Source organism: Mastigoproctus giganteus, chromosome 7 (assembly GCF_048544385.1).
Source record: "Mastigoproctus giganteus isolate SK-2022 chromosome 7, ASM4854438v1, whole genome shotgun sequence".
Taxonomy (NCBI): Eukaryota; Metazoa; Arthropoda; class Arachnida; order Uropygi; family Thelyphonidae; genus Mastigoproctus; species Mastigoproctus giganteus.
The window spans coordinates 121,290,617-121,307,018 of record NC_143581.1 but is presented as its reverse complement, the minus strand read 5'-3'; the positions used below and the strand labels follow the sequence as shown (position 1 = coordinate 121,307,018).

Below are 16,402 nucleotides of genomic sequence, written 5' to 3'. Positions count from 1 at the left end.
GTATGGTGTGTGAAAGTTGGAAGCAAAGGTATAATGACAATGGGTGTAATCTACAGGCCAGGTGAACGTGAAGATTACGATTATGTAGAGACCCTATATCCCATTCCATATGGATATAGGGACTCAACATCCAAATTGAATGGGGAAGGAAGTGTCAATGTCTTATTATGGGTTATTTTAATTTGCCTGTAATTGATTGGAGCAAATGTGAAGAAAACTCCACATGGGGGAGGGGACCAAATTTTTGAAATCAACTAAATGATTGCTATTAGCATTAGCATTAGTAGAGGCATATGATGCAAGAAAGCAAGCTTATTCAGCATCAGCCAAAAAAAAAAAAAAACACACACCACTCCCATTTCACCCCTCCATTCGTTCGAAATACCTGTCCAGTTGAGCTTTAAATTTGTTTAGGCTATAAACTTCAACAACAAGTGATGGAAGTCGGTTCCACCACCTAACCACCCGCTGGCCAAAGGCAAATTTCCGCACATCTATCCGACATCCGTCCTTCCTCAATTTGAATTTATGCCCTCTGAGGTGATTATTCTGAGCAAGATGAAGAATCCCATTGGCATTGAGCATGCTCAAACCATTCAAAGCCTTATACACCTCTATCAGATCACCTCGCCGGTGCCTAGTCTCCAGACTCTGTAATTTGCAAAACTTAAGCCTTTCTTCGTAAGAGCAACCCTTTGTTCCATTCACTAATCTTGTTGCCCTTCTCTGTACCCGTTCCAGCAGCTCTACATCCTTCTTGAAATGAGGCCTCCAGACCTGTATACAGTACTCAAGATGTGGCCTAACCATTGCCTTATACAAGGGAATAATCACCTCCTTATCCCTGCTAGAAAAATTCCTGTATATCATTGACAAGACACCATGAGCTACTCTTGCAGCTCGTCTGCACTGCTCAGAGAACTTCATATCTGCCTGAACAATTACCCCCAGGTCCTTTTCATTCTCCACCACTGTCAGTGTAGTACCGCAGAGTTGATACGTTGCTCTGGGGTTACTGTTTCCCATATGTAGTACTTTACATTTGTCAATGTTAAACTTCATTTGCCACCTCTCAGCCCATCTGTTCAACCTTTCCAGATCTTGTTGCAGCAGCATAGCGTCAGTAGTGTCCTTAACAACCCTGCCAACCTTTGTATCATCTGCAAACTTGGACATTAAACTTGATATCCCATCATCAATATCATTCATAAACACCGAAAACAACAACGGACCCAACACTGAACCCTGAGGAACTCCACTAATAACATTAGTCCACGTTGAGCAGTGTCCATTGATTACCACTCTCTGTCTCAATGGACGCTGCTCAACGTGGACTAATGTTATTAGGACTAATGCTATTTGTATCAGCATGTCAGGGAAAGTACTAGGCAAAAGAATATTCTAGACCTCATCGTCACCCATGAACCAGATGACATAATAGGGCTGACAGTACAGGAACCACTAGCAGGAATTTATCATGGAGTTCTACGATGGATGGTGAAGATAGAGAGGTAGTAGTAGTTTGAGTGGATGGGTGAAATAAGGGGTTTTTTTTTTTTTTGGCTGATGCTATATAAGCTTGCTTTCTTGCATCATGTGCCTTTGCTAATGCTAAGGAAAGGAAATTACGACAGCTTAAGATATTACATGGCCTCTATTAACTGGTAGATATCTCACAGAGAACGAATACAATTGAACTATGATATACCTTTCAAACATTAATCACAGAAGCCTTGAATTTTATATACCATTAAAAAAATACTCAAGGAAGATTCCAAGTTGGATGAATAATGAAGTTAGCATTAGTATTAGTAGAGGCATATGATGCAAGAAAGCAAGCTTATGCAGCATCAGCTAAAAAAAAACAAAAAAAAAAAACCAAACTTACACTTCACCCCTCCTTTCGTTCGAAATACCTGTCCAGCTGAGCCTTAATATTTAGGCTATCAACTTTCACAACAAGGGATGGAAGTCTGTTCCACCAACCAACTACCTGCTGGCTAAAGGCAAATTTCTGTACATCTATCCTACATCTGTCTTTCCTCAATTTGAATTTATGCCCTCTCAGGTGATTATTCTGAGCAAGAGGAAGAATCCCATCAGCATTGAGCATGCTCAAACCATTCAAGGATTTTATACACCTCTATCAGATCACCTCGCCGGTGCCTAGTCTCCAGACACTGTAATTTGCAAAACTTAAGCCTTTCTTCGTAAGAGCAATCCTTTGTTCCATTCACTAATCCTGTTGCCCTTCTCTGTATCTCGTTCCATCATCTCTATATCCCTCTTGAAATGAGGCCTAGAGACCTGTATACAGTACTCAAGGTGTGGCCTGACCATTGCCTTATACAAGGGAATAATCACCTCCTTATCCCTGCTAGAAAAATTCCTGTATATCATTGATAAGACACCATGAGCTACTCTTGCAGCCCATCTGCACTGTTCAGAGAACTTCATATCTGCCTGCACAATTACCCCCAGGTCCTTTTCATTCTCTACCACTGTCAGTGTAGTACCACAGAGTTGGTGTTTCCCATATGTAGTACTTTACATTTGTCAATGTTAAACTTCATTTGCCACCTCTCAGCCCATCTGCTCAACCTTTCCAGATCCTGTTGCAGCAGCATAGCGTCAGTAGTGTCCTTAACAACCCTACCAACCTTTGTATCATCTGCAAACTTGGACATTAAGCTTGATATACCATCATCAATATTATTTATAAATACAGAAAACAATAATGGACCCAACATTGAGCCTTGAGGGACTCCACTAATAACATTAGTCCACGATGCGCAGTGTCCATTGATTACTACTCTCTGCCTTCTCCCCCACAACCACCCCTTTATCCATAGCAGCAATTTGCCTCCAATGCCACACTGCTCCAATTTGTGCAGCAGTCTTCAATGTGCAACAGTATCAAAAGCCTTTCAAAGATCCAAGTATATAATATCAATGTTATTACCTGCATCCAGTTCTTTTGTGACTGCATCATAGAATCCAATCAAATTGGTCAGGCAAAACTTCCTCTTAACAAAACCATGCTGTGTCCGAGCTATAACTGAAGTCCTGTCTAGATGATCCTGCAGTGCTTCTTTAACCAGTGCCTCCATTAATTTTCCTGGAACAGAAGTTAAACTCACAGGTCTATAATTACTTGTGTCAGCCTTTGATCCTCCTTTGTGAATTGGGGTCACATTTGCACATCTCCAGTCCATGGGTACTTCCCCTGAGTCCAAGGAAGCTCTCATAATTATGGCTAAGGGTTTGCTTACTTTCTTTGCTGCCTCCTTTAATATAACTGGATAGATCCCATCCACCCCAGGTGCCTTTCTTGTGTTTATCTTCAACATTTTCTCCTCCACTTTACTCTCAGTTATTACAAGATTATCTAGCTTACTGCCAGAGTTGAATACACCTCTGGCATTCCCCTCGCTGAATAACTCCTCACGTGTGAATGTCGATGCAAAATATTCATTTAGTTTGTTAGCTACCTGAGTGGGATCATCAATAGTAGAACCATCGAATCAAGTGGACCAATCTGATTCTTCCCCTTCCTTCTAGAGTTTTCATAAGTAAAGAACTCTTTGCTGTTTTTCTTTGCATCCCTTGCCAAAGATTTCTCGTACTCTGCCTTCGCCTGCCTAACCTCCTTTGTAACTTGGTTACAGATCAACTTATATCTAGCATTGAGCATGCTCAAGCCATTCAAAGCCTTGTACACCTCTATCAGATCACCTAGGCATCGCCGAGGTGATCTGATAGAGGTGTACAAGGCTTTGAATGGCTTGAGCATGCTCAATGCCGATGGAATTCTTCCTCTTGCTCAGAATAATCACCTGAGAGGGCATAAATTCAAATTATGGAAGGACGGATGTCGGATAGATGTGCGGAAATTCGCCTTTAGCCAGCGGGCAGTTGGTTTGTGGAATAGACTTCCATCGCTTGTTGTTGAAGTTGATAGCCTAAACAAATTTAAGGCTCAGCTGGACAGGTATTTCAAACGAATTGAGGGGTGAAATGGGAGTAGTGGTTGTTTTTTTTTTTTTTTTTTTTTTCTTTTTTTTTTATGGCTGATGCTGAATAAGCTTGCTTTCTTGCATCATATGCCTCTACTAATGCTAATGCTAATGCTAATAGGCTTCTGTGTCATGTGTTAATTTGTATGTATCCCAAGCATTTTTCTTCTCTGCCATATGTCTCATTAGTTCATCTGACATCCATTTAGGCCTAAACCTTGAACAATATTTCTTAGTTGGCATGTAAAGCCTAGTAGCTTCCAGGATAAGTTCTTTGAATGCTTTCCATTTTGAATTTTCTGTTGGTAACATCATCAGTTGGTCCCACTGTATAGAATTTAAATACTGTCTCAGACCATTGTAGTCGCCTTTATGAAAGCAATAACCCTCCTAACAGTCAGAAGAGAGAACCTCCCCAGGTTTCAAAGTTTCAAAAGACAGATTAAAACTTTTGTTATGTGGCAATGCAGAGTGTTCCTTTAAGTACTAACCACTTCTAATTTATACATCAGAAAATCTCCATTCTTTTAAAGGAACATCAAAAAGCTCCTTACCAGTTCATTGCAAACTGAGCAAAAATGCCTGGATGACAGCTGAAATCTACCAGGATTTTTTTTTAATTGTTTTGTGGAGAAGCAGAAAAAATATTGTTTGAAGAGAAACATTCAAAATGTTGCTTTTTATTTGTTAACAATTTTCCCAGTTATCCTGCACATTTATCTGATCTGCACTCAAATGAAAGTTACCTTTCTTTCAGTGAATACAACTTCGCTAATTCTGGTGATGGTCCAAAGTATTATAGCTGCCTTTAAACTCCATTACCCAAGATCTTTTTCATAACTGGTGAAAGCTACTGAAACAACAAACAGTCCTTCTCGAGATTACTGGCAGAATTATAGCATTCTTGACGCTGTAAAAATATTAAGCTCGCTTGGGATGAACTTGAGAACTCAACAATAAAAGCGGCCTGGAAAAAGTTGTGGCCAGAAAACTGCATTGCAGAAAGCACAATCAACATGCCAGACGTGGTTGAGATTGTAAGAATTGGAAAAATGATTAATGGACAACAAACAGTCCTTCAATTCGTAATTATTGGCAGAATTATAACATTCTTGATGCTGATCAGGAACATGAAGACCTGGAACTAGCAGATATTATAGTAGACCTGCCAGCATATAATCTGCGTGGTGCAAGTTAAAATAAATAGTATGGGACAGTTACAGAGGGATGAAAAGTACTGATACCTGCAAAAACAGGTGCAAGATGATCTGTAATAGTACCATAAATAAGGTCAGGAGGCCAAGGCTGCATATGAGAAAGCAATGAAGAAGAAAGCTAACTACATTAGACCCTTGTGCACTGGGTGCGGGAAAGTCTTAGATAACCCAACATTTGTTGCGGATGAATTGATAGGTACTTTGTATCAGTTTTACTGATGAAAGTCCCTTTATGCTGAGAAGAGGCTGCACAAGTGAAGCTAAGTCATATGAAATTACTGATTTCATAATTACAGATGAATGCTAATTAGAAAAACGTTTGAGCATAAAGGCAAGTAAGGCTCCCAAAGTTGATGGCATATACCCTGTAGTTTTGAGAGAGACCACGAGAGAGTGTATTGAACCACCATCATCATCAGCCATTTTCAATCCACTGCAGGATGAAGGCCTCTCCAGCAACTTTCCGGTTCCTTCTGTTTTGTGCAATGGCCATCCATTTACTATCCAAAAACTTGTGAATTTCATCTGTCCATCTCCGTCACTGTCTTCCAGGTTTTCTTCTAGCTCCTCTTGGGTACCATTCTGTTATTTTCTTAGTCCATCTGTCATTATTTCTTTGAGCTATGTGTCCTATCCAAGACCATTTTATTCCTTTAGTTTTTATAAGAATGTCCTTTACTTGGGTTTACTGCCCAATCCACATGTTTCTCTTCTTATCTAACAGTCTGATACCCAATATAATTCATTCTATTCTTCACTGTGTAGTTCTCAGCTTCTATTCCATTCTTTTGATGAGTGCCCAAGTTTCACTTCCATAAGTCATGGTGGGAAATATACATTGGTTCATTATTTTACATTTCAGACAAATTGGGATATTGCTCCTCAGTATGTGACTATATTTCCTGAATGCTATCCATCCAATATTTATTCTTCTCTTGACTTCCAGCCATTTATCATTCTTACAGCTAATGACTTGTTCCAGATAAGTATATAACTCCATCTTTTCGATTACTGCTCCTTCAATCAATTAAGTTCCATTGTGACCACATCATAGTATCCAATCAAATTGATCAGACAAGACCTTCCTTTAACAAACCCATGCTGTGTCTTAACTATTACTGTAGTCTTGTCTAGATGAGCCTGCAATTCTTCTTCTTTAACCAGTGATTCCATTATTTTCCCCGGAACACAAGTTAAACTAACAAGTCTGTAGTTACTTGTGTCACCTTTTTTTGAACCCCCTTTGTGAATTGGTAATACACATTTGCACACCTCCAGTCCATGGAGACCTGCCCAGAGTCCAAGGAAGCTCTCATAATTATGGCTAAGGGTTTGCTCCCTTCCTCTGTTGCCTCCTTTAATATAACTGGATAGATCCTGTCCACCCCAGGTGCTTTCCTTAAGTTTAACTTCAACAATTTCTCCTCCACTTTGCTCTCAGTCATTACAAAATCACTTAGCTTCCTGTTAGAGTTTGATAAACTTCTGGCACACCCCTCATTGAATAACTCCTCATGTGTGAATGTAGATGCAAAATACTCATTCAGTTTATCAGCTACCTGAGCATGATCAGCAACAGTCAACCCATCTATTTTAAGTGGCTCAATCTGGTTCATCCCTTTCCTTCTAGAGTTTACGTAAGTAAAGAATTCTTTGCATCCTTTGCCAAGGATTTCTCGTAATCTGCCTTCGCCTGCATAACCTCCTTTGTGACTTGATTACAGACAAGCTTATATCTTCCATAGGCTTCTGTGTTACCTGATAATTTATATGCATCCCATAACATTTTTCTTCTCTGCCACGAGCCTCATTAATTCATCTGACATCCATTTAGGCCTGAACCTTGAACAGTATTTCTTAGTTGGCCTAGTAGCTTCCAAAATTAAGTCCCTGAAGGCTTCCCATTTAGAATTCAACGTTGGTAACATCATCAGTTGATCTCACTGTACAGAATTTGAAAACTGTCTGGGACCTCTGTAGTCACCTTTACGAAAGCAAAAGCCCTTCCCTTTAGCTTTGATGGTAGTTACATCTTTAAGTAATTCCCACATTAATATATTGTGATCAATCTCACCCTTTGGTTCCTTTATCTGCAAATTCTTAATGCATGAATAATCACTGATGATAATCAGATCAAGAGTATTACTCCCTCTGTTTGCCTCTGGAACATGTTGCTGTAGAAAATAGTATCCAATAAATCCACAAAAGTCTTGCTAACGTGCGAGTGACCAACCCACAAGGTCCAGTCAACATCTGGAAAGTTAAAATCCCCTATTATAAGACATTCTGATTTACTCACCCACTCTATTTCTCTGCACAATTGCTCATTATACTCATCAGATTCCTTAGGCCTATAACACACCTACTCTCATTTTTCCTTTCCTAGTGCTTATTTCACACCAAACAGACTCAACACTGCATTGTCCACCAACATCAATTGGATGCACTTCCTTAGATTTTATGTATTTCTTAACTAACAGTATAACCCCTCCTCTCTTCTTGTCCTGTCTATCGTGCCTGTACCCATTGTACTCCCCAAATTCCAATTCTGCACTGCTTATATCTGTGTGACACCATGGCTCTGATATCCCAACACTATCTGCCTTTGATGTCTTGACTAGCACTTCAAGCTCATCAAATTTATTTTCTACACTCCTAGCATTGGTGTACATGCAAGTATACGTGCACCTGTTCCTACTCTTAGTTACCCTAACACAGCCCCATGTATTTACTTGTTCCATTATGACTCCAAGCACTCCTGGAAATCTCCATTACCTTGCTTTCCAGGCTGCTGCCTATTCTAATAGAAGTAGTAAAGAATCACTTTTTGCCTCTGCCTGCAGCTACTGTTAATCTTTTAGTCTGTGTATCCTCCTCAAGCTAGCAGTTTTTTGACCCCACCTAACACTGCCTCGATAGCATCAGCAAAAATTCTTCCACCCTTTCTATGTAGGTATACCCCATCCCTATAAAAGCAGTCTCTCCTGTCATAGACCAGGCTTAAAAAAAATTCTACCCCTTGAGCTTTACACAAGGTTCTAATCATATACTCCCTCCTATCATGTCTTGGCAGATTTGCAGACACTTTCACATTCAACCCTAACTCGCGACTTTTTTTCAACATTGACCTGTACTTGTTGAGTAAATCTGCAGAACTCTAAATCTTAATGTCATTATTTCCAACGAGTACAACAACAACATCACCTTTTGTGCCCTTAAAAGATGATATCTGCTCTACAACATCGTCAACTTTTACCCCTGGCAGACATACCCTGGTCTTGTTCCACCTATTCTTCTTGCATAGTATATTCCCCATTTTCCTGACAATAGAGTCACCAACAATAACTAGTTCCTTTGGGAGCAGCGCATTCTGCCTTGGAGATTGCCTCTATTTTGCCTGATGCACAGGAGTGAGCTCTGTCGTTGAGCTGGGCAGCACTGCTTATGTCTTATGTCTTCTGAACTGCTTATGTCTGTGTGACACCATGTCTCTGATATCCCAACAATATCTGCCTTTGATTTCTTGGTAGCACTTGAAGCTCATCAAATTTATTAACTATAATCCTACCATTGGTGTACATGCAAGTATACATGCACCTGTTTCTTCTCTTAGTTACCCTAACACAGCCCATGTATTTACTTGTTACACTATGACCCCAGCAGTCCTGGAAATCTCCATTGCCTTGCTTTCCAGGCTGCTGCTCATTCTAACAGAAGCAGTGCAAGGATCACTTTTTGCCTCTGCCTGCAGTCATTGTTAATCTTTTAGTCTGTGTATCCTCCCCAAGCTAGCAGTTTTTTGACCCACCTAACACTGCTTCTTGCACCCTTTCTATTTAAGTGTACCCTATCCCTATATAAGCAGTCTCTCCTGTCAACAAGCACAGACCAGGTTTTACATCTCTACAAGAAAAAGTATATGATGTTATATTTTGCATTTAATTGCTTTGTGACTACATCATAATAGCTGAGAGATTGGCAACCTGTGGCTCTAACGTTTAGACCACATGAAGCATAATTTGAAATAGAGTTAGGAGACTTAAAAATCAAGGACATGTGAAGTGCAAGACTAAATGCCTTAAAACTGAAATTGAGGATTTGAAGAAGCAAAAGGCTGCCCTTGCAATTCTACACAAATGAACAGCAACAGATGAGAGTGAAAATGCAAGACCAAATTGTGTTCAATCCGTGGAATAGCTTACTGGGCACGTATATAAATTTGAAAATATTTGTATTTGAACCTCTTTCAGTTTTTGGTTCGGTGTATTTCTGCGATCAAATATTTTCGAACATGAACTATATTAAAAATAAATCAAGAAAATGTCTGAACAATGCAAGTCGGTCAGCATGTTTAAAGATGCAAATTACGGCATACTTGCCTGATGTTGAGAGACTTGCTCAAGAAGTTCAGAAGCAAAATTTGCATTAATTTGTATCTAATTGGATGTTTATTACGTTTTTTCAGTATTAATAAATATTATTTTGAAATATATATATATATTTTAATAAAACATCTTCCCACTCTATTCAATTTCTTAAAAAACTTTCCCCCCTCCTCCGAGCTGAGGTACGGCTCTTCGGATTCTCTTTTTTTTTTTCTTTTTTTTTTTAATTAGGTCAAAAATGGCTCTTTACTCAAAAAAGGCTGCTGACCCCTGTAATAGCTAATCAGACCATTCATAATAGCAGATCAGATAATAGCTGTTTATGCCTAAAAGTAAAAAAGTAAAGTGCAGCCATTATCAACCCACTGCAGGATGGATGCCTCCTCAACAATTCATGTTGAGGGAAATGGACCATAATCTGCCACGCTGGTCCAGTGCGGGTTGGCAGATCGACCGTATTCAGCAGTCAGGGGTTTGAACCCAGGTCTACTCAACGAGCGTGTGCTACTGCACTCCCGCTCCTGCCCACTCGGCTACGGAGGCCGTTTATGCCTATAGGTATGTAATTACTCACTTTGGCCATTAATTTCCATTTGCAAATGGGATACTTTTGCATATCTCCAATTTGTAGGAACTTCCCCTTGAATCCACGGACTATAATTATAACTAAAGGTTTAATTTAGCCACAATTATGGGACTTTTCAATAGTTGAACTATACACTTTACTACCAGTGGGCTGTAAAGTATTAGTTTACAAAAATTCGGTATAGATTAAGACTCAATGTTATTAGCTTTGAGGTTGTTTTGGTTTACTTTTTTTGTAATAATGCTGTTTTATGTCTAGGTATCAAAAAAATTCATGAAAGTAATTTTTAAAGTTTATATTTCATTCTATACATTCCTATAAAAACAAAACTCACTGTGTTCTTGTTGAAGTCCATACAACTTAATTTTGTTGGCTTCATGCTGAGCTTTCTTTTTTAGCCTGCATATTCTAGACAAAAAAAAAAAAAAAAAAAAAAAAAAACATGCTTTCTATACAATATAATATTAAATTTCTTTCTTTCTCTCATATATTTTTTTATTAAAATTTTATTGTTTGGAGAAAACTCATACTGTTCTAGTATATAATTTTTAAGGAAATTCAAGTACAATAAATTACAAAAATAAGCCATGCAATAGTGGTTTTATCCTTTGATTTAGACTATGCTGGTCAAAAACCTGAGAAAGTGCTTGTATTAGGATAGATACAGAGAATTCCTCAATTTTATACAAAATTAAGCATTTATTTTAATTGCTTAGTAGAGGCATATGATGCAAGAAATCAAGATTATGCACCATCAGCCTAAAAAAAATACCTCCCATTTCACCCCTCCATTCATTCCAAATGCCAAATTCACAACTGTCTTTCCTTAATTTGAATCTATGGTTCCCTCAGGTTCTTAAACTGAGCAAGAGGAAGAATACCATCAGGATTCAGCTTGCCTACTCTACAGGCACCGCAATTTGCAAAACTTAAGCATATTCTTGTTAAGAGCACCCGTGTTTTCCTCTAATTTTTTCCACTCCCCACTCTTGTTACCCTTCTTTGTACTTGTTCTAGCAACTCTACATCCTTCTTAAAATGAGGCATCCAGAACAGTACACAGTACTCACGAATTGGCCTGACCATTGCTTGTTCTAGCAACTCTACATCCTTTTTTAATAAGGCCTCCAGAACAGTACACAGTACTCAAGGTGTGGCCTGAACATTTCCTTGTACAACAGGGATAATCACCTCCCTGTCCCTGTAACAGCAAACTTCCAATATATCATTGACAAGATTCCATGACCTGTCCTGGCCGCCAGTCTGCACTGCTCAGTGAACTTCATATCTGACTGCACAGTTAACTCCCAGGACTTTTTCACTTTACACTTCCCTGAGTGTAGTCCCACACAGTTGGTAAGTTTCTTTTGGTTTATTGCTATCCATATGCAGTACTTTGAATTTGTCAATGTTAAACTTCAGTTGATATTTCTCAGCCCATTTGCCCAACTAATCTAGATCCAGTTAGAGTAGAATACTGTCTTTACTGTCGTTAACAACCCTGCCAACGTTTGTATCATCTGCAAACTTGGACATTAAATCTGATATATCTACATCAATATCATTGATGAATAAAGAAAACAACAATGGGCCAAGCACTGAACCATGGGGAACTACACTAATAATATTCGACCAAGAAGAGCAGTGTCCATTGATTACCACTCTCTGTGACCTCCCACTCAACCATCCCTTTATCCATCATAGCAACTTACCCTTAATGCCATACTGCTCCAATTTGTACAGCAGTCTTCTATGTGCAACAGTACCAAAAGCTTTCCTGAAATCCAAGCATATGATATCAAAATTATTTTTTGCATCCAGTTCCTTTTGGACCATTACTCTAACTATTACTGTAGTCTTGTCTAGATGATCCTGCAATGCTTCTTTAACCAGTGATTGCATTATTTTCCCTGAAACACAAGTTAAACTAATAGATCTATAGTTACTTGTGTCACTTTTTGAATGCCCTATGTAAACTGGTGATACATTTGCACACCTCCAGTCAATGGCAACCTCCCAAGGAAGCTCTCATAATTATGGCTAAGGGTTTGCTTACGTCCTTTGCTGTGTCCTTTAATATAACTGGATAGACCCGTCCACCCCAAGTGCCTTTTTTATGTTTGACTGCAACAATTTCTCCTCCACTTTGCTCTCAGTTATTACAAAATCACTTAGCTCCCTGTTAGAGTTTGATGAACTTCTGGGCACTCCCCTCATTGAATAACTACTCAATCATCTACATGTATGAATGTAGATGAAAAATACTCATTCAGTTTATCAGCTACCAGAGCATGATCATCAACAGTCAACCCATCTATGTTAAGTGGTCCAATCTGATTCATCCCTTTCCTTCTAGAGTTCACATAAGTAAGGAACTGTTTTCTGTTTTTCTTTGCATTGTTTGCCAAAGATTTCTCATAATCTGCCTTCACCTGCCTAATCTGATAGGATATTATGATGTGGTTACAAAGGAACTGGATGCAAAAAATAATTTTGATATCATATATTTGGATTTCAGGAAAGCTTTTGACACTGTTGCGCATGGAAGACTATTGTACAAATTGGAGCAGAATGGTATTAAGGGTAAGTTGCTACAATGGATAAAAGGATGGTTAAGTGGGAGAAGACAGAGGGTGGTAATCAATGGGTGCTGCTCTTCGTGGACTAATGTTATTAGTGGAGTCCAACAGGGTTCGGTGTTAGGTCCACTGTTGTTTTGTATATTTATCAATGATATTGATGAAGGTATATCAGGCTTAACGTCGAAGTATGCAGATGATACAAAGGTTGGCAGGGTTGTTAATGATAGTAATGGCAGTGTGCTACTGCAACAGGATCTAGATAATTTGGGCAGATGGGCTAAGAAGTGGCAACTGAAGTTTAACCTTGACAAATGCAAAGTACTGCATATGGGTAGAAGTAACCCCAGAGAAACGTACCAACTGTGTGGTACTACACTTAAGGTGGTAGAAAATGAAAAAGAGCTGGGAGTAATTGTGCAGTCAGATATGAAGTTTTCTGAGCAATGCAGACAGGATGCCAGGGCAGGTCATGGGGTTTTGTCAATGATATATAGGAATTTTGCTAACAAGGAGAAGGAGGTGATTGTCCCTCTGTATAAGGCAATGGTCAGGCCACGCCTTGAGTACTGTGTACAGGTCTGGAGGCCTCATTTTTGGAAGGATGTAGATTTAATTGAGCGTGTACAGAGAAGGGCAACAAGATTGGTGAGAGGAATGAAGGGATCCTCTTACCAAGAGAGGCGTAAGTTGTGCAAATTGCAGTGGCTGGAGACTAGGCACCTGCGCGGTGATATGACTGAGGTGTATAAGGCCTTGAATGGGTTAAGCACGTTGAATTCTGATGGGATCCTTCCACTTGTTCAGATGACAAACCTAAGGGGGCATAAATTTAAATTAAGAAAAGACAGATGTAGAACAGATGTGTGGAAATTTGCCTTTAGCCAGCGGTTGGTTAATTGCTGGAACAAACTTCCATCTGTTGTTGTAGAAGTTGGCAGGTTAAATAAATTTAAGGAGGAACTGGACAGGCATTTGGGGGGAATGGTGTGATTTTTTTTTTTGGCTGATGCTGCATAAGCTTATACACTCACTTTCTTGCATCACATGCCACTACTACTACTACTACTACCTCCTTTGTGACATGATTACAGACTATTTTATATGATCCACAGGCTTCTGTGTCGCCTGATAATTTATATGCATCCCATACATTTTTCCACACTGCCACAAGCCTTATTAATTCATCTGACATCCATTTTGGCCTAAACCTTGAACAGCATTTCTTAGTTGTTATGAAAAGCTTAGTAGCCTCCAAGTTTAAGTCCCCGAAGGCTTCCCATTTTGAATTCAACATTGATCCCACTGTATTAGCATTAGCATTAGTAGACGCATTTGATGCAAGAAAGCAAGCTTACGCAACATCAGCCAAAAAAAAAAATAATAAATAAATAAATAAATAAAAAATAACCACTTCCACTTCACTCCTCTGTTCGTTCGAAATACCTGTCCAGCTGAGCCTTAAACTTATTTAGGCTATCAACTTCCACGACAAGGGATGGAATTCTATTCCACCAACCAACCACCCGCTGGCTAAAGGGAAATTCCTCACGTCTATCCTACATTCGTCTTTTCTCAATTTGAATTTATGTCCTCTCAGGTGATTATTCTGAGCAAGAGGAAGAATCCCATCAGCATTGAGCATGTTCAAACCATTCAAACTTTATACACCTCTATCAGATCACCTAGCCGGTGCCTAGTCTCCAGACACTGTAATTTGCAAAACTTAAGCCTTTCTTCGTAAGAGCACCCCTTTGTTCCATTCACTAATCTTGTTGCCCTTCTCTGTACTCGTTCCAGCATCTCTACATCCTTTTTGAAATGAGGCCTCCAGATGTGTATACAGTACTCTAGGTGTGGTCTGACCATTGCCTTATACAATGGAATAATCACCTCCTTATCCCTGCTAGAAAAGTTCCTATATATCATCAATAATACACCATGAGCTACTCTTGCAGCCAATATTTCTTAGTTGGTATGTAAAGCCTAGTAGCTTCCAAGATACGTTCTTTGAATGCTTCCCATTTTGAATTTGCTGTTGGTAACATCATCAGTTGGTCCCACTGTATAGAATTTAAATACTGTCTCAGTCCATCGTAGTCGCCTTTATGAAAGCAATCACCCTTCCCTTTACCCCTAATGGTAGTTACCTCTTTGAGTAAATCCCACTTCAGCACACTGTGATCACTGCCACCTAGTGGTTCATTTACCTGCAGTTTCTTAATGCATGAAGAATCACTACTGATAATCAAATCAAGAGTATTATTCCCTCTAGTTGCCTCCCGAACTTTAGAATTTAGTATACAACTTAAAAACTGTCTGAGACCCCTGTAGTCACCTTTATGAAAGAAAAAGCCCTTCCCTTTATTTGGCTAATGAGGCTAATGGGAGTCAGAAGTGTTCAAAGCCACTAAGTGGATTTTCTTATTTATTGATTTGAAATTATTGTTTTTCTAAAACTTTTGATTTAAATTTAGTATAATGACATTATTTTGTGATTTTCTGATTAATCTGGTGTATGTATTCTTTACTTGGCCTTGTAATTATATAAAAGTATCAGTAAGGGTATCAAATCCACGTGTTACACGTTGCAGGTCCGCTGAACGAGAAGTCTTTTAGCCGCTTTATTGACCAATTGTTACATCAAATTATTTTCTATAAGTAGCTTATAGACCTAGTCAGGATTCTTAGTTTATTCTGAATTGAGACAGTAAGATTTGGAAGTTAATTAATACATAACTGTCCGTAGATTTACCGTTCGTAAGTTGCCGCCATTGTTATACGACACAACATTATATCCTGAATTAGATAGCGTAAGCTTAGTATAGTAGAGTATAAAACATAATATTGTCAATTAATCAGTAAAATCTAAAATCTTGCTAAACTTCATTGTTAATTAAATTGAACTTTTAACTAAATACATATAACGACTTAGATTGCAAACGTAAAACAATTAATTAAAACATAACTTGATACGGAAGTTATATAAACGGAACTCGTAGATAATACTCGATACTGAAAAATATATATAGCGTTATAACTGTGTTGGGATACAAGTTTAGGGTTATAATTTTGTACTGATATTTAAATTTTATCGAAATTAAATCAAAATCATGACTCAGAGCAGCAAAGCAAAGTTCTCAAGCTAATGGGAGTGCTGTCGCTCAGGGGAGAATTGAGGGGGGCAGTTACCCTCTGAATCACACCCTTTTAAAATGCACTGCTTGCATGATGTTTGTGGAGCAATCGGGTACAAAATATGGTATTGCCATGGGGGATGTCTTTGTGTGTGCGCGCGATGTAAGGAGTGTGAGGAAATCAGGTGACAACTCAGCGTTGTTATGGGCCTATATGAGAGCTTGAAGGATATAAATTTAGGGGCCCATCAAGCTCTCAGCTCCCCACATCAACGCCAGAGCTTGCAAACACAGTCATCATGCAACACAGCGGCAACCCCCAAGGCAGAATGTGCTGGTTCCATAGGAACTAGTATTTGTTGGTGACTCTATTGTCAGGGAAAGGGGAACATGCTTTGTAACAAGGTTAGTTGGAACAGGACCAGGGTGTATCTGCCAGGGGCAAAGGTTGATGATGTTGTACAGCGGATATCATCTTTTAA

At 39.0% G+C, this 16,402-nt stretch overlaps 1 protein-coding gene across 1 annotated transcript in view; it reads right to left on the bottom strand.

The window, feature by feature from the left end:
• The window catches only part of LOC150083169 (uncharacterized), a 292,609-nt gene that overhangs the window by 133,231 nt on the left and 142,976 nt on the right, over positions 1 to 16,402 (bottom strand). Inside the window, exon 3 of the mRNA XM_090378413.1 lies at positions 10,539 to 10,612. Coding sequence (XP_090234539.1) covers positions 10,539 to 10,612 — 74 coding nt within the window. The remainder of the gene's footprint in view (positions 1 to 10,538; positions 10,613 to 16,402) is intronic.